This window comes from Theropithecus gelada, chromosome X, assembly GCF_003255815.1.
Source record: "Theropithecus gelada isolate Dixy chromosome X, Tgel_1.0, whole genome shotgun sequence".
Taxonomy (NCBI): Eukaryota; Metazoa; Chordata; class Mammalia; order Primates; family Cercopithecidae; genus Theropithecus; species Theropithecus gelada.
In genome coordinates, this window is record NC_037689.1 from 41,515,245 (window position 1) to 41,539,495 (window position 24,251).

The window sequence follows — 24,251 nt, forward strand, 5'->3', positions numbered from 1 at the left end:
GAAAGGAGAGAAAGGAGAGAAAGGAGAGAAAGGAGAGAAAGGAGAGAAAGGAGAGAAAGGAGAGAAAGGAGAGAAAGGAGAGAAAGAAAAGAAAGGAAAGAAAGAAAAGAAAGAAAAGAAAGAAAAGAAAGAAAAGAAAGAGAAAAGAAAGAAAAGAAAGAGAAAAGAAAGAAAAGAAAGAAAGAGGAAAATTCAGACTCACCCTCTCCTTGGAACTCACTCAATTCCTCCTTGACCTAACGAGCCTGGCAATCGGGCAGACACGAAGTGAAAACACAAGTCCTGACCTTTTCACATACTTCCCAAGGATCTGAGAATTAGGGAGGCCAGTAAATATTCTAGAGACTACAATCCTTGTGCAAAGTGGGAAAACGAAATCAAAAGCCCAGTCGGTGTGATCTGAGGGAGGTACCGTCACTCCCATGACTGACTTTTCCACCTACGAGTAGTGAGCTACAGACAGTTGAAGCAGCAGGGGCTTCCAGGAGTGACACGCTGGGCTGCTTACAAGGGCAGAACCGACTAGTGGAGGTTGGAAATTGAGTAAGGATAAAATTACAATAAGATAAAATTAAAAGGATAAAATTACAAAAGGATAAAATTATAATTACGATAAGGAAGTGATTACATGTGGGCCCAGCATTTTGTTCCTTTCTATTTCACTGCTGCTCAGTACCAACCTATACCTCACTTTTTGATGCCATTGTCATTCACTCATTCATTCATTATTTGCTCATTCATTTTGTTCAACAATGAAACCAATGCTCAAGCAGATGGAGGTGGCTGGGTACAATGGCTCACACCAGTAATCCCAACCTTTTAGGAGGGCGAGGTGGGCAGATCACTTGAGCCCAGGAGTTTGAGACCAGCCTGGACAATATGACGAAACCCTGTCTCTATAAAGAAAAGAAATTAAGTTAGTCAGGTGTGGTAGTGCTCACCTGTAGTCCCAGCTACTTGGGAGGCTGAGGTGGGAGGACTGCTTGACCCCAGGAGGTCAAGGCTGCAGTGAGCCATGATTATACCTCTGCACTCCAGCCTGGGTGAGAGAGCAAGACCCTGTCTCAATAAAAAAAAAGAAGGAGGAGGAGAAGGAGGTGAGAGTTAGCAAGATGTGCTAACATCATGTATTGAGGGTTCATATTTCCTATTATCTGCTTGGTTTTAGGTCTAGTTTCCAGGAAAATAGCATTTTAAATGACTGACTCCACTGATCAGTATTTACATACGCACTTCCTAATTTTTAGCAGTCTGTCTATAATTATTGTCTTATAATCAATTCCTAGAAAATGAATTACTGATATAGCAGATATAAAATGATACACAAATATTTCTATACAAAGATAATTATTGCAGCTTTATTTTCAAGGGCAAAAAAGATGGGAAACAATGCCTGCCATGAAGCAACTCGTTAAATAGATTATGGTATATTCTTACAATGAGATTTAAAATGTTCTCAGAAGAGATATAATACTTTTGGGGAAGTGCTCATAATATATTAAGTGGACAAAGGATCAATATAGCAGATAAAACGTACCAGTGTGTCTAAGTCTAATATATAGAATGCCTTGGGGATCTTGCTAAAATGCAGATTCTGCATTTCTCACAGGCTCCAGGTGATGGGATTGTCCTTCTCCATATTTTACAATCAGAAATGTTTTCTTAAGTTTTAAATAAAATTTTAGGCCAAGCATGGTGGCTCATGCCTGTACTCTCAGCACTTTGGGAGGCCAAGGTGGGAGGACTGCTTGAGTACAAGAGTTCTAGACCAGCCTAGGCAACATAGTGAAACCCTGTCTAAATAACAACAACAAAAAATTAGCTAAGCATAGCGGCATGCACCTGTGGTCCCAGCTATCAGAAGGCTGAGATTCTGTATCCCTTAAGGATACAGAGGATCACTTGAGCCTGGGAGGTCGAGACTGCAGTGAGCCATGATTGTACCACTGTACTCTAGCCTGGTGAGACTCTGTCACCAAAAAAAATAAAAAAAAAAAAACAAAACAAAAAAACCCTTTATATGAAACATCCAGAAAAGGCAGATCTAGAGAGAGAGCAGACAGCAGGCAGTGAAGCTGGGAGTGGGAATGGGAATTAACAATAAATGGGCATGAAGGATGTGGATATTATTGGGCTGATGAAAATGTTCTAAAGCATTTTATGATGATAGTTGCATAACTGAATATGTTTACTAAAAACCATTGAGCTATATTCTTGAAATGAGTGAATTACATGATATTTAAAATGTGCCTCAATAAAGTTACTTTCTGAAGGCTTTTTTTAAATGACCAGGCAGATTTTTTAAACTATCACATTATGAAGGCTTTTGTTTCTTCTGCTTCCTTTTTAAGGCCCCATCCTGAATTGGTACTCCTACTGTGGTAAGTTGAATGGCAACCCCCTGAAAAGATATGTCAACATTCTAATTCCCAGAATCAAGACCTTATTTGGGGAAAGGGTCTTTGCTGATGTAGTTAAGGATCCTGAGATGAAGAGATCATTCTGGATTATCCTGGGGGTCCCTAAATCCAATGACAAGTGTTGTCCTCATATGAAACACACAGAGGAGAAGATGGACAGAGGAGAAGGCAATGTGAAGAGGAAGGCAGAGATAGGCGTGATGTGCCTGGAAGCAAAGGAAAGCCAGGAGCCACCAGAAACTGGGAGAGGCAAGAAATGGCTACTCCCCTACAATACCATTGGAGGGCACATTGATTCTGGACTTCTGGCCTCCAGAAATCAGAGATAATAAATTTCTGCTGTTTTAAGCCACCCAGTTTGTGGTCATTTGTTGTGGCAGCCAAGGAAAATTAATCTGTCCATCAATGAGGCCTCTGGGGCTGTTCCCACCAGGAGCTCCACTCAGATCCCAAGACAGCCAAAGACTGGCTAGCCACGGTGGCGTAAGCAGAGGAGAGGAAAGGAAGGCTTTGTACATACACAACAAAACAGAGCCCAGGACAGACATGTTTTGCAAGATGGGATTCTGCTGGAAACACCTAGTGACATTCTGAGAATGCGAACTACTTAAAAGAGCACTTGAAAGCAGTACCTCTCCATAGCACAGCCGCTGTCACCACTCTGACAGTTCATGAGGCTCTTTCAGACAGATCTCAGCTTCCTCTTTAACTGTTTCCAGCAACACAACCTGTGGCTCACTAGCACCCCCAAAACAGTTGCTGATGCCTTTCTCCAGTTCAAATAACAGGTCAGGCACGGTGACTCATGCCTGTAATCCCAGCACTTCGAGAGGACAAGGTGGGAGGATCTCTTGAGCCCAGAGTGCGTGAGACCAGCCTGGGCAACATGGCGAAACCCTGTCTACCAAGAGAAAAAAAAAAAAAAAGCTACAAAAATCAGCCAGCGTGGTGGCATGTGCCTGTAGTCCCAGCTACTCGGGTGGTTGGGGTGGGAGAATCACTTGAGCCCAAGAGGTCAAGGTTGCAGTAAGCTGTGATCGTGCCACTGCACTCTCCAGCCTAGGTGACAGAGCAAGGCCCTGTCTCAAAAACAACAACAAAATGACCACTGAGGCTCACTGACTCTGGAGGCAACTCACAACCCTTTTTCTCGTTGCAAACCACACTTTAAGGAGTTTCTTTTTCTTTGAAAAGCATTTAGTAAGACTGTAGAGTAGCAAACCCCAGTGTTTTGGTTAATTGACACATAATAATTGTACATATTTATGGGGTACATGGGCTATTTCAATACATATATACAATGCATAATAATCAAATCTGAATAATTAGCATATCCATCACCTCAAACATTGAGCATTTGTTTGTGCTGAAAACATTTGAAATCCTCTCCTCTAGCTGTTTGAAAATATACAATAAATTGTTGTTTATAGTCAGCCTACGATGCCACAGAATACTAGAACTTATTCTTCCCATCTAGCTGTAATTCTGTATCCCTTAATCAACCTCTCCCTATCCTCCTCTCTCCCTACCCTTCCCAACCTCTAATAACCATAATTCTACTGTTTCTATGATCTCAGACTTTTTAGCTCCCAGATATAAGTAAAAACATGCACAGACCCTAGAGTTTTGAACAGCTGTCTGAAAATGGGAAATATCAGTGTATTTGAAATGTCTATTCATATTCATTAACTCAAGCCTCAGAAAACAAACAACACACACACACATCCTCACCTAATTTTACAAATTTAACCACTTCTAAGGGTGGATGTTTTAGCCAAAATAAACCATATCCATATCCTTAACTTTTTATTCCAAGTACATCATGCAATCAATTCACTGGTTCTTATTTTCCAAGAGTTACTTCCAAGACATTAGGGAACTCAATTTCCAAAAAATCCTGTTGGCATTCAAAGACCAGCAGAATTACTAAATCCTTCTACTGGAAAATTCAGGCCATTATGTTCCCCAAATGGGCTTAAAATGAACCCGTATCAATTATTTAACGACCATCTGGTTGCTAACAAGAGACTTGGAAACCAGGCTTAAAATAAAAATGTACAAACTAGCATAAAGTTCAGAAAATCAACAAAATTCAATACTCAGACCACATCTGTCCTTTCTTACCAGCATTTTTTTCTCTAATTCCAGAATTTTCATTTTCCTCAGTTGCTCATTGCTTTGACTTCTTCTCATGGTAAGATTACCATTAAGACTTCCTATGAGATTCATTATAAAGATGATTATGTCAAGAGGAGGTTTGTTTTCTATCCGTGTATATTTAGGAAATGTGGTACACAATTAAGCTTAACTTAAAATCACTTTTTAGATGGTAGCTTGTTATTCAAAGAATGGTACCCACTGCACAAAGAGGAAGTCCCAAATCCAGAATATTATTTTAAGAAACACTATATCCTGAGATGGTTTTACTTGTAGGTGACCACCTCGGAGTATCATTTGAGGGGCAGTGAAAATATGTCTATCCAAAAATCTCACTACCTCCCCCCACTCTCCAGTATTCCAGAGAGTCTGAAATTTTCATCATCAGATTTATTATTTTATTTTAAGTTTTTAGACACAGTCTCACTCTGTCGCCCAGGCTGGAGTGCAGTGGCGCGATCTCAGCTCACTGCAACCTCCACCTCCTGGGTTCAAGCAATTCTCCTGCCTGAGCCTCCCAAGTAACTGGGATTACAGGCCTGCACCACCACACCCAACTGATTTTTATGTTTTTAGTAGAGATGGATGGGGTTTCACCATGTGGGCCAGGCTCGTCTCAAACTCCTGACCTCAAGCGATCTGCCCACCTTGACCTCCCAAAGTGCTGTGATTACAGGCGTGAGCCACTGGGCCCAGCCTGGAATTTTCAGGTTTAATGATAGACCCAAACAATGTTAGAACCAAAAGGGGTCTTAGAATTCATCTGGTTCAACTTCCTAATTATACAGGTGTAGGTACGTGCCTTGCCCAAAGTAACACTCCTCCTCCAACAAATACATACTCAGTACCCACCCAGCACCAAGCACAGTGCCAGGTACTGGGCAAATGAAGATACCACCCCACCCCCTGCCCCAGTCTCTCTAAATTCATAATCTAGTCCAATAAGAGGCAAAATTCAATTTAAGAACTTTGAGGGAAAAAGCTGTCCTTGGTCACAAAAGCAGAAAGGAAAATGTGCTGGTTTTTCAAGTCAAAGTATTTGGTATAAGAATTCTCAAGCACCTTCAGAGGATGAGGTGGGCAAACTGCTTGAGCCCAGGAGTTGGAGACCAACCTGGTCTGGGCGACATGGTGAAACCCGGTCTCTACAAATAATACCAAAAAAAAAAAAAATTAGCTAGGCATGGTGGTACATACCTGTGGTCCCAGCTACTTGGGAGGCTGAGGTGGGAGCATCACTTGAGCCAGAGAGGCAGAGATTGCAGTGAGCCAAGACTGCGCCACTGCACTCCAACCTGGGCGACAGAGTGAGACCCTGTCTCAAAAATATATATATATATTCTCAAACTGCTCAGAATTATTCTCTTAACTGGAGGGTTATAGTGTACTGAGGCATTCTGATGAGCTACAGCATGAAATTATTATGAGCCATAAAACCTTATATTCCAAGCGGGGGCAAAAAGTAAACTTAGCCCAAGTATCTATCAATGAATGAATGGATAAACAAAATGTAGTATATCCATACAAGAGGATATGATTCAGCCTTAGAAAGGAAGGAAATCCTGTCACATGCTACCACATGGATGAACCTTGAGGACATTATGCTAAGTAGAATAAGACAGTCACAAAAAGACAAATCATGTATGATTCCACTTACATGAAGTACTTGGAGCAGTCAAATTCAGACACAGAACACAGAATGGTGGCTGCCAGGGGCTGGGGGGAGGGAGAAATGGAGAGCTGGTGTTTCTTGGGTGCAGAGTTTCAGTTTTGCAAGATAAAAAAGTTCTAAAGATTAGTGGCATAACAATGTGAATGTACTTAATGCTATTTGAACCATACACTTCAAATGATTAAGATGATAAATTTTATGTTATATGTATTGCACAATAATTTTAAAAAAATTTTTTAAGTAAAATCAAATGAGTTTAACGAGATGAGCCAAATTCCATTAAAGACAGCTTTTCCCACCTAAGCTCTAATTTACTCTGCATGTCTGGGGCCATGGTAGGACTCAGGAGGTCAGAGTAATATTTCTAAATTATTCCATCAGAATGGCATTACCTTCAAAATAATCGAGGACAGGGAAGAAGGGGAAGAATGAGGAGGAGAGAGAACCAACAAAACAGCATTGGCCAGCAGATGATAACTGCTGAAGATAGACGATGGGTAAAAAGGGGTTCCTTAGACCAGCCCCTCTACTGAGTGTTATGTTTGAAACCTTTCTAGTGGCAGCCAACAAAAGTGAAAAGCTGGTGAAGGGAATTTCATTCTCTGGGCAAATGCAAAAGTTTATCTCTAGGATATCTGGTGTAGCTGGTTATCTTCGTTTATTATGTCCCAGCAAGGCAAAACACTAAGTCAATTTAAGAGTAGCAACAGTGTGACCAAATACTATTGTCGTCATACCTGTCTAACTTTTTGAATAGGATATATTTACATCATTCAAATCACACACATACACACAAACATCCCCATACACAATCGAGCTCCCATTCTCCCAGTTTGCCATGACCACACATAGGTTATTAGTTCCTTAAGCAACTTCTAGTTTCTTTAAGAAAATATCATACATTAGCATATCATACTCACTGTCCTGCACCGTGCTTTTCTCACTGAACAATAATATATTTGGAAGGTCCACAGCAGTAAAAAGCATCCTCATTCTTTTTTCTGACTGTAGAGTATTCTACTGTATGGATGTACTATAACTTATATATCCCAAGTGGATGGACATTTAGGATGTATACAATATTTTTCTGTTACAAATCGTCTCACATCTATCTTGTGAAGAAAATTTTTATTAAAACCTGGTAGTACAAAATATACTGTGACTATTATACAGCTTAATGATATTATGTTAATATTGTCTTGAGCTGGTATTCTCTCTCCTCTCCTGGGATCTCCAACTCTTTAAGGCACAGCCCAAGCCTAGCTAAGTTCCTCAACAAAGCCTGCCTTGATCATTCTGGTCCACAACAAGCACTTCTTCTTAATTTCTGTACTACACATTCTCACACAACTTTGCATGTATTATATATTTTTTGGCTGTTTGATGTGAATTGTGTGTTCATGGAGGCCACAGCTATTGCCTATTCTATTTCTGTATTCTGCACAGCCCCTAGCAGTTTCAGCAAGGAGAACATATTTAACAAACACTGATAATTAACTAGCATTAGTAAATGTTTCCCTTATTCATGATTCACAGGTTTTCTGGACCTGAGATGTCCTTCAGAGAAGGGGTCTAGCCAGTTTGATTCTGTGAATTGTTGTAAAATCATAATCAAATAGTGATTCATTGCAAAAAAAAAAAAATCTAAATCCAACAAATTGAATCCTCTTGGCACGCTCTGCACACAGAATAGGAAACATCATGACATTCAGAAGGTGCCCGACATCTCAATTCACAAGCACAAAATGATATTTAAATAGCATCTGTGGTGGGGACACAGCCAACATATACAAAAAAGTTACAAGTAACATTGATGTGGGGTGGAGAGTTCTCTCACACTTTTAAGGGTAAATTATGCTCAGCATAATTCTCAATCACATTTTAATTTTACTCTGCAATCTATTTCATTCATTCAATCACTCTATATTGAGGGTGGCCAGGGAAGGCCTCTCTAGCAGGTGACTTCTTAGCTGAAATCTGCATGGCAAACAGGAACAGCAGACCAGGCAGGGGGACTTCTCCTGGGAAGCTGCCGGCCACAGGCAGAGGTGTACAGATGGTAAATAGGGTTCCAATATAATTTGTGTTATGAGTTGAATTGTATCTCCCCAAAAGATATGGAAGTCCTTATCCCCAGTATCCACGAATATGACATTATTTAGAAATAGGGTCTTTGCAGATGATCAAGTTAAAATTAGGTCATTGGGTGGGCGCTAATCCAATATGACTGGTATCCTTATAAAAGGAGAACTTTGGGCGGGCAACGTAGCTCATGCCTGTAATCCCAGCACTTTGGGAGGTCAAGGTGGGAGGATCACTTGAGCCCAGAAGATGGAGGCTGCAGTGAGCCATGATCATGCCAGGGTACTCCAGCCTGAGCAACAAAGCAAGATCCTATCTCCAAAAAAAAAAAAAAAAACAAAAACAAAAAACAAAAACAAAAAAATGAAGAACTTTGAATCAGAGATTTGCACACAGGGAGAAGAGAATGCCATGTGAAGATGAAGACAGAGACTGGGGTGATGTGTCTACAACCTAAAGATTGTCAGCAAACCACCAGAAGCAAGGGGAGAGGCACGGAGCACATTCTCCGTCATGACCCTCAGAAGGAACCAATCCTGCCCACACCTTGATCTCTGAATTCCAGCCTCCAGAACTGCCAGACAATAAATTTCCATTGATTAAGCCACTCACAGCATGTGTTACTTTGTCACAGCAGCACAAGCAAACTAATACAATGGGTGTCAGGTACAGTAAATATGCACACCACACCAAAAGTCACTTTGAATCTGTTTTAGCAGCAGAATCCTTGTTCTAAATACAATTTTACCTGGACCTCCAATATGTTAACAGATGAAAAGGATGAAAAGAGTTACTCAAAAGAAAATACTTCACTCAACCTATAAAGTACCCATCTCTGATCATATGAGTTCTTTGCAAGCCTCTTTGAAAAGGACTTAAAAGGAAAGTTAAAAAACTAAAGAGGCCAGGCACGGTGGCTCACACCTGTAATCCCAGCACTTTGGGAGGCCGAGGTGGGCAGATTACAAGGTCAGGAGTTCGAGACCATCCTGGACAACATGGCGAAACCAGGTCTCTACTAAAAATACAAAAATTAGCCGGGCATGGTGGCGCATGCCTGTAATCCCAGCTACTTGGGAGGCTGAGGCAGAAGAATTGCTTGAACCCAGGAGGTAGAGGTTGCAGTGAGCCGAGACTGTGCCACTGCACTTTAGCCTGGGTGATAGAGCAAGGCTCCATCTCAAAAAATATATACAAATAAAGAAAGAAAGAAAAAGAAAAACCTCAAACCAGACGGGGTCAGAAAACTTGGGTGAGAGAAGGGGGTGGTGATTTCTATTATCATATTATTAAATGATTATGGTCACCACCACCACTGCCATTTGAGAGTACCTCCTAGAAGCCAGGCACTGTGTCCACTCTTCATGTCAACTCAGGGTGTTGTGGTCCCTCTTTAGGAAAGCAAAATCAGGGGACTTGACTTGCTAAAAGCCCCCACCTTAGTCAGCTTGGGTTGCCATAACAAATTACCACAGACTAGGGGGGCTTAAGTAATAGAAATTCATTACCTCACAGCTCTGGAGGCTGGAATCAAGGTACACTGTTTCTCCTGGGGCCCCTCTCCTTGGCTTGCAGATGGCCACCTGCTCACTGTGTCCTCACATGGTCTTTCCTCTGTGCATCCGCGCCCCTGGTATCTTTCTGTGTGCCCTAATCTCCTCTTCTTATGAGGAAGCCAGTCAGATTGGATTAAGGCCCACCCTAATGGCCTCATTTTAACTTAATCACCTCTTTAAGGGACCTATCTCCAAACACAGTCACATTATGAGGTACAGGGGGGTTAGGGACAAAATTTGGCCCATAACAGCCCTTTAGGGAAAAGGCCACAGAGCCCACATTCCAACCCAGAACTATTTGATCCCAGAGGTCATTTTCCTCAGATCACACTGCCTGCCCCCCAAAAGCCCTCTTCATTTGCTATAAAAGAAAATATATTATCTGAACCATAAGAAAAATAAATAACAGCTTTTTGGTTTGTTTTTTTTTAAGACTTTTTAAGACTCTCTCCAGGTCATCCCCTGGGAAAGGCCAGGGAGAGTCCCCAAGGCACAGTGTCAGCCCTCGGGGCGCAAGGAGAAGGGACAGGAAAGCTGCCCCACCTCCTCTAAGGGGCCCAGCCTGAGGCCAAACCTACATGGACTTTAGCTTCCACCTTTCAGGACACTTCAGGGTGACTCAAAAAAAAATTGTGGCCAAGAATACCCTAAAAAGTGCCCATCAGAAAGCCCTGACATTTCAGAAAGCATGAGCCCTTAACATGGTTACCTGGGCTCTGGCAGCTGCTGTACCCACCAGGGTTCACAGAAGCATCTTCAAATATCTGCCATCCTCTGCTGCTTCAGATACCAAATCATATAAAAGTTGACACCCTGCTGTGCCCTTCCCTAGGCAGGAAAGCAGCGCTCTGAAGACTGAGATGACAGAGTCCTTTATGAGTACCGTTCTGTGGACCTACAAGGGAGAGATGTCCAGGAGAGAGCCCTCCTTTACTAAGCACAGGGACCCCACAAAATCAGAAGAATTCTAGAGTGGGCAACCAATCAAAATATTTATGTTCCAAACACCCAGCCAGAGTGAAGAGGATTAGAAACCAAGTGTTGGTTAAAATTTGATTAGGGATACATATCTGATCCAAGATAATAAAACAATTAAAAGCCCAAAATGCAGAACCAGCTATATTTTTTAAAGGACAGTGTGAAAAAATGTCATCATGGAGTGGGAGAACATGGGGAATGAAGAAATATCAGAAAAGACTTCATTGAAGAGATAAGAGGGGTACTAACGATTGTAACATGATTATAACATGTTCCATTTACGTTTATTATATTATGTTCCATTTGATACACTGTACCAAATGCCAAATGACCTATGCTTCTATTTCAGAGACCCACTGATATTTACATGTCACAACCTCTTTAGTAATGAGAGTCCATTTCTAACCACCTCAATTCTAATTGAGGCATGTCATTGAATATTCCCAGATATTCGATGGGTATTGTCTCCCAACTTTATATGCATATTCTTACTCCATGGTTGAAAAAAGTAAAAGCCGCCGGGCGCGGTGGCTCAAGCCTGTAATCCCAGCACTTTGGGAGGCCGAGACGGGCGGATCACGAGGTCAGGAGATCGAGACCATCCTGGCTAACACGGTGAAACCCCGTCCCTACTAAAAAAAAAAAAAAAAAAAAAAAAAAAAATTAGCCGGGCGAGGTGGCGGGCACCTGTAGTCCCAGCTACTCGGGAGGCTGAGGCAGGAGAATGGCGGGAACCCGGGAGGCGGAGCTTGCAGTGAGCTGAGATCCGGCCACTGCACTCCAGCCCAGGCGACAGAGCGAGACTCCGTCTCAAAAAAAAAAAAAAAAAAAAAAAGAAAAAAGTAAAAGCCAGTTTCAGGCCAAGCCCAGGAGAAAACCAGTAAATACACAACCCTCTGAGTATTCTCAAGGCTGAAAACCAATCCTCATAATGGTCATTAGGGAAGACGTGGTCTCCTAACCAACTATGCCCCTTCCTATAGATGAGGTTCTACCTTTGTGTTCCCAGTTTATTGTTCAATAATTTATGCCAGGCACGAAAAAAATGCCTGATAGAAACAAGTCAAGCTATATACTGCTGGTAGAAGGGCAATTTAGCAATATCTATCAAAACCATAAGGGCATAAACTCTTAACCCAACAACTCCACTGCTAAGCATGTATCCCATGGATAGACTCATAATAAAAGGTGACTTGTTGCAGGAGAAGCTGAAAACAACCCCAAATAGGGCACCAATTAAACACAGTAAGGTGCTGATACAGAAAGATGCATTAAGTGGAAAAAAGCTGCTTGGCTCATACATTGCATTCTGTTGCCCAATTTGTGGCTTTTAATTTTTTTTGTATTTCAATATTTGTATAATTATTGAAAAATACAATATTTTTGTATATACAAAAATCCTAGAGAATGAAGAAAAAAACAAAAACCCAAGGGGGAGGGGAGTGAAATAGGAAACTTTACGCTCGTCTCTACCATCCGAATGTCTTTTCCGTGAGTTTATAATTTAAAACACATAGAAGAAAAATCCATGAGCAATGAGAATTCATGAGCATATAGCCTTGAATTTCTTTCAGCAGTGAACAGAATCTTAAGGGAGGGTTAAGCAACCTTCACTGGGCTGATTCCTACTCAGGAAGTAGCCTGACACAGTTAAGAGTGGGCTTCATGAACAAGGCACAAAACCTAAATGGTTTCTTATTAGTCATCGTTCAATCAGAAAACCAAAGAACTTTCCACACCCCATTCTGCAAGCCTAGCACATAAACACATTTTTAATCAATACATTTCCATAATTTTGAGGGGTAAAGGTATGTGACATAATTAAAATACAATCCAGAACATTATGAATTCGATATCTTGCTCAATGGATACTAAAAATTACAGTGATGGTAACTTCTGGAAGGAAAAAAAAAAAACAAGCTGGGAAGGGCGTAAGTATGCACATGAATACTCACCATGGTTTTGCATGTTAATAGCAAAAACCAAATTAGAAACAAACCAAATGTACACAACAGGAGACTAAGTGAATAAATTATATGCTAGCCATACAACAAAATACTACAAAACTTAGTAACTCTGTATCATAGATGTGGAAAGATACTTGTGGCACATTTAAATTAAAAAGCTGTTTATAACAGCTTTTGGCATGGCTCTATTTGGAAAATTATTTTTTTAATATATACTTGTATATGCATGCTGGAAAAGGTTAGAAGGAAATAGACCAAAATATGAACCACAGTTTTCTCGGCAGTAAGATTACAGGAGATTCTGTATGTGTATATTTTGGCTGATCTCTATTCTAACTTTTCTATCAAAACATTTTTAACTGTGTGATTTTTAACTTAAAAAATGTTGGCTATCTTATCCTTTGGCAGACACAATGCTCTTCCATGGAAGAGAATTCAACATGAAACATGTTGCTTGTTCTCTCTCTCTTTTGCCCCTTTGTAGGTCTGTCAACTGTTTTTCTGATGCTCTAGAAACTAGAGAAAGGGGAAGAAGACAGGTCTAACATTTTCAAGGTCGTCCTTCCCTCTTTTAAATGTGACTATTATGTTAGGCCAGTGGTTCCTAACCAAAGGCAATCGTGCCCCCACAAGGGACATTTGGTAATGTCTGGAGACACTTTTCTTTGTTGTCTTGGAGGGATCTGGTGGGGGGGTGGGGCAACTGTGCTATTGGCATCTAGTGAGTAGACCCCAGAGATGCTCCTAAACATCCTACAACACACAGGACAGCCCTCACAACAGGCTTAACTGGCTCAAAATGTCAACAGTGCCAAAGCTGAGAAACTCTGGGTAAATGAGTCTTCAAGTGACTCCCTAACCCTTCATAAACAGCACCCTCAAATGGCTGTATAAGAACGTCTGGGCCAGGCATGGGTGGCTCACACCTGTAATCCCAGCACTTTGGGAGGCCGAGGCAGGAGGATTACTTTAGCCCAGGAATTCTAGACCAGCCTGAGCAATATAGTGGGACCCCATCTCTTAAAAATAAATAAATAAATAAATAGCCAGGCATAGTGGTTGCACACCTGTAATCCCAGCTATTTGGGAGGCTGAGGTGGGAGGACTGTTTGAGCCTGGGAGGTCGAGGCTACAGTGAGTTGTGATCACGCCACTGCATTCCGGCCTAGGTGACAGAGCAAGACATTGTCTCGAGAAAAAAAAAAAAAAAAAAATATATATATATATATATATATATATAAAGACTAAAAGGCACATGTGGTAGAGTGGAATGCACTGATCACCAAGGCAGAATACCTGGGTTGAATCCTGGATCTGCCTCTTTTCTAGCCGTGAAGCCTCAGGCAGGCAACTGTATCAACCTGCTGATTACCCCATCCTCCTCTGTAAACTGAGAATCCCACCACTGGCCATCCATCTCCCACCTCTGAGTGCACAAGAAGCTTCAACACAATAATATGGGAGAAGAGGTTTTGTAAACGATAAAGCACCATGCACATGTGAATGCTATTATCATTCTAGGGTACTAGTTGTCCAGGTTTACTAACGAACACACACTTAGGGTTTCAATGAGTCTTTACCTAGCACATTCCCACTGCCCTGAGTCACATTAACCTACTTCAGATGCTAACTTGGCAGTGATTTTTACTAAATAGTGAAGCTGAAAAACATAAAGAGTGGTTTTTCTATATTATATCTCCCTTGGCTTAAATTGTGAAGCACCAGAACTTAGTGATCAGACATGACCAGGAATCAGACTCTCAGGAAAGAATTCCACCTTTACATCTCACTAGATTGGTGAGCATGGAAAGTGATGTGGCTTCTCTGTGTCTCAGTTTCCTCATCTGTCTATCCAAACCAGAACATTTCAGACTGAAATGGTTTATCATCTGACCAGGACATCTGAGAATGAAAGCAGGTGATGTCAATGTTAATGTGAGGACAACAGGCATACACCAGAACCGTCCCCAGGCAAGCAGAGGATATAAGGTGGCTCTAAAAGAAGGGATAATGCTGGGCATGGTGGCTCACACCTATAATCCCAACACTCTGGGAGGCCCAGGCAGGCAGATCACTGAGTCCAGGAGTTCAAGACCAGCCTGGGCAACACGGTGAAACCCTGTCTCCACCAAAAAAAAAAAAAAAAAAATCAGCCAGGAATTTTGGTGTGCACCTATAATCCAGCTACTCAGGAGGTTAAGAGGTGGGAAAATCACTTGAGCCCAGGAGGTCAAGGCTGCAGTGAGCTGTGATTGTACCACTGCACTCCAGCCTGGGTGACAGAGTAAGATCCTGTCTCAATAAATAGAAAAATAAATAAAGAGGAAAATGATAACAGCGCCTGCCTCACAGGCTTGAAGTGATGACTTAATCAGATAAAAGAGGCAAAGCACACAGTATACACTCATTAAACGCTAGCTATTTTTTTTTTGTCCTTACTCCTTCCATTCATTCAGCAAGTTCTCAGTGCTCAGGCATGACTCTGGGTGCCAAGAAAGTAATAGGAAGTCAGTGAATAAGAGCTTATCTGATCAACAAAGACAAAAGGATTTATTATTATCCCAAAGTCCCTGATTCAGGAAAGCTATTTCAGTTTGACTAAAAGTGAGCTATAAATGAATCCCATAAAGTTGTATTAATTAATGCCCTTTGTAACCTAGCACTCAATGCTTCAAGGCATGTTACGATATTCGCTCCCTTTCATTTCTATGCACACCCCATTATGATGAATTACACTGTAAAGTGTCCACCAAGACAGCTTTACAGAACCCATACATTATGAAAGCAAAGTTGCTTTAGCTTGCTTTTGCAAGGAGATGCATCTATATCTTTTGCCAAGAATTAAGCATTTTAGTTGAGTATACTAAAACAATTTTCTCTAATAAGTCAACACTCGCCGTGAGAGGTAGATATTCCTTATTTTATAGAGACATTCATTAACCTCTAGGGGCTTGCTGCTGTAATCACAAATTCCTTTTCCTTCCTCCTTTCGCCGCCCTCCATTTCAGTAAAATTGGTCTCAATTACTATGACCACAAATTCTCACACCCTAACGTTTCTGTACTCAACTACGGGGCCTTGCCCTTTCTTCTTCCTCTATGTTCACATTTTACCAGGCACATTCTCAGTCAGCCCTCCTTTTGTGCTAATTTCTGAGGCCATTACAGAAGCCACATTCGACTCCTTCGGTGATTGTTAGATCCTCAAACAAACACCAGCTGGGCCCCATCACTGGAAAGGCAAGCTATGGACCTCCAAAAAGAGTCTGCCTATGGAGTAAGCTGTATGTGCGTAATTCACAACAAACTCAGGGGCTATCAGTTTCTGTTGTACTCCATGCCTCTGTCTTCATTCAAAGAAGCTTAAATCAATGGCGTGTGTTTTGGTCTGGTGCTAGTTATGCAGACATGCTTAGTTTGTGAAAATTCAACAGCTGTACCCTCACGTGCATTTTATATATGTATATTATATTGCCATAAAAATTCTCTTTAATAGCTTACACTATGTAAACCTCTATATAAACTAAGCATAGTTTACACCTCACCTACACTATGTCCCTCAAACTGTTTTCAAATGGATTGCCACCAATCAGTGGGCCACGTAATCAGTTTAGAAGGTCCTGACAAGCATCTGTTGAATGGAATGGAGAATACAAGAGGGCATCGCACACAGTGAAGGCAGCTACTGTTTCAGGAAACTTACTGCAGTTACATGGATGTGTACCGTGGACCAGGTTGCCAGATTTTTTTTTTTTAACTGCAGAACTTGGTCGATAAAGTCCTGGGAGACCCTGAGTACATCAACAAATAAAAGATGAATTTGGGAGTCAGACAAGCCTGGTTTCTGATCTTGGCTGGTTGCAACCTATGTGCTTAAAAACAAGTCACCTAACCTCAGTGAGCCTCCATTTTGCTATCTCTAAAATGGGGGTAAAAAACTGTCAACTCCCTGGAATTGGTGTAAGGTGTCAGTGAGCTGGCAAACAGTCTGCCACAGAGTGCTACTTAGACAAGGGCCCTACCCTCACTGCCATTTAGGTGGTACCTTGGGCTAGCTTCTTTACCTGTAGGAAGGAAGTTTCAAGGAAATATACAAAGAAGGGAAGTGCCAAGGCCAAGACCTCACTAACAACTTAGAGCAGCAGGGCAGGGGAAAGCTATTACCCCAGCACATTTGGTGGTAAGTCATCTGGCTTTGGATTCTAACCAGAGGCAAAACCACTTTCCAAGATAATGGAGTTTTTCACGTTATTCTTGGCAGGAGGTGGAGAAAGGCAGAAAGGGAAGAAGGTCTCGGTAAAGAAATAAAGCATTTATTTTAAGCAAATCACTTTGAAGACAGGTGGTTTTCATTTTGAGAACAAAAATGATGCTTAAAACAGAGGGTTATCCCAGACACCAGCCAGGGGCTGGCCAAGAGAGGGAAACAGTGCCCTGGGGTCTGAAATGCTCCCAAAGTGCCAGAGCAGTGATGGATGCAGATGGAGAGGGGTCCAGCCACATAAAAGATGGGACTGGCTCTATCAGCTTGCAGTCACAAACTACTTAAAAGTCATTCACCGTGTTAATTATCCAAAGCAACTATTCATTCAACAAATATCTGTTGAGCATTTTCTATGCATCTAGAATCAAGTTAAGAGCTGGGGATATGGTAGGGATAAGACAGACAAGGCCCCTGCCCTCATGGAGCTAAAATTCTGGTGGGAGAGACATCAAATACCAAGTATATCAACGAGTTAACAAAATATTTACAGGCTGTGATATAAGGACTGTAAAGGAAATAAATGTGGTGATGTGATGGGAATGGAGAAAGGAAACTCAAGATGGAGGCTGGCCCTTGAGACAAGATGGCCTTGGAGGGCTACGTAGAGTGGTACCTGAAAGAAGAGAAAGGGCCAGCCAAGCAAGGAGCCAAAAAAGAAAAAAAGGGGCATTCCCAGCAGTGAGAATTGCAAGTGCCCGGACCCAGAGACAGTGCTCAGACAGGCAAGAACTCGATACAGTAGAAGGCAGTGGCTGAGTGGGAAGATGACCCCGATGAGGCTGAAAAGGTAGGCAAAGCCAGACCATACAAGGCCCAGTAGACCACAGAAAAGAAAGTGGATTTCAACGAAAAGCAACAGAAAAGTACTGAAGGTTGGCACTCTGATACATTACTTTGATGTTGACTAAGAGGTGCTCTTAAATCATCATACGCAAAACAAACTGTCCTGATGATTTATACAATGTCTCTCTGTAATCAGTGATAAAAGTTAGCACTGTGTCAGAGATCACTGATACACAATTATTGAGGAGTCTTGCCAGTCAAAGACAAACAACTTGAGCCTATGGATGAGATGAAATACAAGGAATTAAATGGGGGAAAGGGGTGGGAGAACTTGTGACTGGCAAGGGAGCACTATCATCAGCAATTAACTCACAGCAAATATAAAGCACATAGTACAGTTAATTAACAGAGCAGGCTCTAGAAAGTGCCCTAAACACACACACACACACACACACACACACACACACACACACACTCTCACACGAAAGGCAACTGGGGCTTGACCGACGTGCATGGTGGCTGCCTAAATTCATAAACACATTAAATGAAACAACACAATGGAAAAGTACCATGACGGTCTCCTACACGTACTTCTGAATCAGAATTCAGATGACTGCTCAGCAGTTTTCAGTCAAGGTTAATTTTTATTTTCATTTTTTTTTGACACAGGGTCTCACTCCTGTCACCCAGGCTGGAGTGCAGTAGCCTAATCATGGTTCACTGCTGCCTCGACCTCCCAGGCTCAGTCAATCCTTCAGCCTCAGCCTTCTGAGTAGCGGGGACTACAGGCGTGTGTCACCATTCCTGGCTAATTTTTTTTTTTTTTTTTTTTTTAAGTAGAGACAGGGTCTCACCATGTTGCCCAGGCTGGTCTCGAACTCCTGGGCTCAAGCAATCCTCCTGCCTCAGCCTCCCAAAGTGCCAGAATTACAGGCATAAATCATTGTGCCTGGCCAAGGTTTACCTTTTGTTTTCCTTCTCCCTTGCTCTGGCTGAATATAGGTTTTAATAAGTTGGAAACTCAAAGCTGGATGGAAAAGGGGTCTTTTGAATTACCACTCTCCCCAAGGACCTATAACACAGCCTCCTAACTTGGGTCCCCAGTTCCCATCATCTTTAAACTTAAACGTTATCTATGAGACATAACCATGACTCACTCATACCCTTTCCTCAGGACCTTGTTTTGGGAGGCGGGTACTTGGCCATGACTAAAAGGGCAACCTGGGGCTATGTACTTAAGCAAGGCCAATTGGTCGACCCCAAGATCAAACCTATGACACTGACCATGAGAACTTGGTGGCCACAAAAGCTGCTCTGAAACAAGCCAGGACAGCAACACTGGTGGCATCTCATAGAGCCCAGCACACTGTTTGCATTTATGGCATAGAGTGCCACGGAAAAGGAGAAGGATGGCAACCAAGCACCGGGTGCCTCCACATTCATTACTTCGAACAATCCAGTAATCCTGTGAGGTGGTAGGAGGGAGATTTTCAGATGAGAAAAGTAAGACTCGGAGAGATCTTGGTTAGCAGCCCATGGCTGCACAGTTAGCTGAGCGGGGAACTGAACCTGTCCCGACACCTCAATTGGCATCTGGCAACAGGACAGTGCTCTTGACTGACCCCAAGCTGACTTTCCCTCCTGTCTCCCATCTCATTCTTACCCCCACTCCCTTTATTTCTTCACACTACAGGAAAGCTAAATTCCACACCTGGCTTCCTCCCAGATTCCCAAAACTGCCAGCTGCATTGGAAATGTTACCTGCTCCCGACCCCTGAGAGGGGTACCTCACTGCAGAAATGGATGCCTGCAGGGGGTTTGGCTGCATGCAGCTGCCTGTGTGCAGCATCCCCTGGAGAAAACTCACCTGGCTGTCTATAGTGATCAGAGAAGGAAAGAGCCACCAAACCAGATGACAGAGCTGTTCAAAATCTTTATAAATGCCACTACAAAAGGAACTCAGCCAAAAGAATCCACTTCTCTCACAGACAAGGGCTTAGTGAAAGAAATACCCTTCGGCTACAAACCAGAAAACTGAGACCTGGGGCCAAGTAGAAAACAATGTTGGTCACCATCTTGGAAGGACTGACCTGAGACCAAATTCCCCATCATGCCTCCCTCCTGGCCTACAAAGTAGTCGGGCAACAGGCTACAAAAGATGCAGACATCGTAACAATCAAAACAGATGTATGGCCTACTTACAATCTCAGACAAGTCTGCGGCACTTGGGGCTTTGGCTGCTGAAACCTCCATTCTGTGAAGTATGAAATGGTAATTTCTGGCTGTGTCTGAACTCTGGGCAGGAGTAAGTTCTGTGCTCTCCGAGAACTGCAAGTCTCTCTGATTCACTTGGCAGCAAAATTATTCTAAGCATCCTGTCCCGTACCCAACTCGCCTGCCCCTCCCACTACACACTCACACTGGTGGGGTTTTTTTTGTAATTCTTAGCACTTATTTCTGTCACAAATCAAGTGAAAAGTAATCCAACCTCTGGCACTTGAGAGTGTGGAACCTGTATGACTGAGGAGGAGGAAGAGCCACCTAATTAGGAAGAAGTTATAATTAACATCAGAGAGGAGAGAGCTGGAGAACCGCAGAGTCTGCAGTAACAGCAAAATGGAGATTATTTGAGACAGCTGAAACACTCCACCCAGGCCTCCAGAAGAGGACATGCACGGGAAACAAAGGGCATATGGTGTTTGCTTTCTTCAACATCCGTTCTCACCATTAAGAGCTGCACCAGCAAACGCTCATTACTTACATGTGGACAAACCTCGCCCTGAAAATGCACTCTAAAATACAGCTCCTAATCAAATAAATGACTTTGCAAAGCAGAGGCTTACCTTGATTTTTTATTACATATAAGTACTAAAGTAAAATTTAATAAAGTCCAAATAACTGGCAGAATGTCTGTTTGGCTCAGTGAAGCATGAACTGTACTAGAAAAAAAGTTCATTTTTGTTAATTTCAAGTTCATACAGTAATTCAAACACTGACATATTCAGAGCAGGATTTTATTTTTTCCCCAAGGAGAGATTCCAAGGGACTAACTTAACAACTAGATAGAAATGATTTCTACTATTTACTACTAGTCGTATATTTAGATATTTCTATCCTAAAGCAAACAGGTTTTCCAATGTTACTCAAGTCATTTACTTCTCACATATGTTAGTATTACCACCATCACCAATATTACCCTCACTATAAAACTGTTCAAAGGTAAACTTCAGTGAACTCCTTGACCAAATTATGAGAACCTCCTGAACTGGTGAGATCTGAACTGATACTTTTCAGAGATGTAAAGCTAGGGTCAGCTTCAAAAATACTCACGTATTATTACTCTCAAGCCTGTAGAGATCAACGATCAAATCTGCTGTCACTCAGCAGATTGGTCTACCTTCCCCCAGATAACAAGTTCAAAATCAGAGGACCACCTTGCTTGTGTTTAACATAAAAAAGGCCCCCAAGTGAAAGGAAACAAACAATCCAATGTGGTTGGTCAGTAACCCTCAGCGAGTACTGCTGGTTGCCTACCCAGTAGAGCTGGCTCCCTTCCTTCTTCCCCAGCAGAGCCCACTCCTGGTCACAGGTGCTCATCCATTTCCCCATGGAGCCCATTTCCAGCTCTAGGAAGGACAACCTAATTAATTCTAAACCAAACATTGCTTCAGGGTGGGCAGTGGAAACAAAGCTCACCCAATCAGACTGCAGGAAATAACTCCTCCTACATACAGGCTGTGAGCAAGGAAGCAAAGGGCCCCACTGCAGATGGATGCCATTCTACAACCGTCTGACCACCACAGGGAAGCCAGCCCTTGGGTGAAGCTACTGCCAGAACAACACGGTGGGGGAAGAGACAGCAAGAACACGGGTTTCTGATGTCACACTGAGCAGCTGATCACACTGCCCCTGGGGTCCACCCTACCTCTAGCCTCCCAATTATGCAAAATAACAAATGTCTGTGTTTAAGGCAGTCCCAGACAGCTTTCTGTTCCATGCAATCTCAAGTGTGCTGGGAGGAACAGGCTGAGCAGTAACTGGGTAGCCAAGAGTAAGAATAAAAATAAAAACCTTGCCTGAGAGCAGGTGCTCACTCAGGAGAGGTCACAGATTGAAGGAACTTTCCACCATCCACATGTGACGGTGTGGCACACCCCTGCTTAGAATCCTAACTCAGTGGTTCCCAATTACCCCAAAAGTCCAAGTTCCTTACAATGGTATGCAAGATCCCTCTCACCTTCTGGCCTCGCTTCCCATTTTACTCTGGCAAGGCTTATTTCTAGGTACTCATCAAGCTGTAGGCCTCTGTTCACACTCACACTACACCCTCTTTCTCACTCACTCACTCTGGGCTCTGGTCCGTCCTCTTCACCTGATCAAATTCCTTCCTCTCCTGTCCCAGGCTCTTAGGTCCCCCTCCCTTTGTGCTCCCTTAGCATACTGGGCACGCACCACAGTGGCTTGGAAAAGTGTGTTTCCAGGTCAGTCTCTCCCCTCACGCTCTCCCCCGGGGCCCAGAACAGCTCTCAAGACACAGCAGACACTCAACAGATGCCCACTAGACTGAGCTAATCTTTCTCTTTCAGGAAGGGCACCAATCTCTCCCACAGGGCACTGTGTCATTGAGGTTGGAGGCGTGAGAGCCAGAGGCAGGTTCCAGGAGTCCTTGCTCTCATCCACACCCACCTTCCTCCAGCAGCTTCAGGCTCAGCACAGGACACAGGAGGCAGCTTGCACTGGCAGCATCCACAACGGGCAGGAAATCACCTTATCCAGATCATGCTTAGCGCTCTGCTTCTCCGCTCCAACCCTCCCTGACACAGAAGTTCATGGTGACAATGCACAACATCTCTCACTGTAGAAGCTTCAGAAAAGGAAGACAGGGAATGTCCAACTTTTTTTATTTTTCTGATTGTGAGGTTTCCCTTACTTATTTTAGAGACATTGTCTCACTATGTTGTCCAGGCTGGTCTCTAACTCCTGGGCTCAGGCAATCCTCCCCAACCTCAGCCTCCCAAGTAGCGGTGACTATAGGCACACACCACCATGCCTGGCTAATTTTTAAATTTATTGTAGAGACAAGGTCTCGTTATGTGGGCCAGGTTGTTCTCTAACCCCTGGCCTCAAGTGATCCTCCCACCTTGACCTCCCAAAGCACTGGAATTACAGGCATAGGCTACCGCACCCAGCCCCTTACATAAGGAGCTAAGAAAAGTCACATATGCAACATTAGGAAACGCTTGGTTTTGAAGAAAGACTCCAAGTTAAAAAGAGAGACACAATAGCTTGAGGAGAGCAGAAGCTAAGTCTCCACCTGGTGTCTTATCTTCCTGCTTGACCTCAGGGGAAAAGATTAATAGTAGGATTTACGAAATGTTAAGAAGACACGTGCTGAGGTGTCTCAGTTATTAAAATAAAATAAAATAAAGTAAAATAAAATAAAATAAAATAAAATAATACTGTGAAAGCGGCAAAACTCCATGGTGGAATCTGCTTCATCACAACAAAGACATCCCCTGGCCCTTCTTTCTAGCTGGTCCTGGCTCCCCACACACTGCTAGAAATGAAACCCCAGGCTGGGCACGGTGGCTCACGCCTGTAATCCCAGCACTTTGGGAGGCTGAGGCGGGCGGATCACGAGGTCAGGAGATCGAGACCATCCTGGCTAACGTGGTGAAACCCCATCTCTACTAAAAATACAAAAAATTAGCCGGGCATGGTGGCGGGTGCCTGTAATCCCAGCTACTCGGGAGGCTGAGGCAGGAGAATCAGTTGAACCTGGGAGGCAGAGGTTGCAGTAAGCTGAGATCGCGCCACTGCACTCCGGCCTGGGTGACAGAGTAAGACTCCATCTCAAAAGAAAAGAAAAGAAATGAAACCCCAAATACAGGAGTGTAGGAAAGAGCTGAAATAACACTTCAAATATTCACGATGGTAACTGCAAGTCCTACCTCATAATCATGACTTCTCTTTTCCATATTTGGGCCCCGGCTTCCCTGGACGCACTCCAGGGGCCTTCACAGACATTATCTAATGCTAGGCAGGTCAGCAAGCTAACCATTAAGTACTCTTTTTTTTTTTTTTTTCTCCACGCTCTCCGATTTAAGTCAGTTTGGACACACTCATAAAGAACTAGTGAGTTCCCTTCCAAGATGGGTGGCTGCTAAGATAGCTCATGTAGTTTTGGTCAAAGTGGAAGCCCTTAGGATGTCAAAAAGCTTACCTTTAAACATCTCAATCTGATTCCAACAGTGAAGTTTTCAAAGCTGTCATTACTCCCCTATCCCAATAAACAAAGCTGGCAGATTTATTATCAAATGATTTCTCTAGCTTTTTATTTTTCCCCCCCAAATACCTGCTGGTTTCACCCCTG

At 42.8% G+C, this 24,251-nt stretch overlaps 1 protein-coding gene across 9 annotated transcripts in view; it reads right to left on the minus strand.

Moving 5' to 3' along the window:
• SH3KBP1 (SH3 domain containing kinase binding protein 1) overlaps window positions 1–24,251 on the minus strand; it is a 357,800-nt gene that overhangs the window by 253,790 nt on the left and 79,759 nt on the right. The window contains exon 1 of one of the 9 annotated variants that reach the window (XM_025372229.1): window positions 20,081–20,246. The exons of the other annotated variants lie outside the window; for them this stretch is intronic. Coding sequence (XP_025228014.1) covers window positions 20,081–20,131 — 51 coding nt within the window. The 5' untranslated portion in view covers window positions 20,132–20,246. Of the gene's footprint in view, window positions 1–20,080; window positions 20,247–24,251 lie in introns of those variants that run through there. 9 annotated transcript variants of the gene reach the window in all.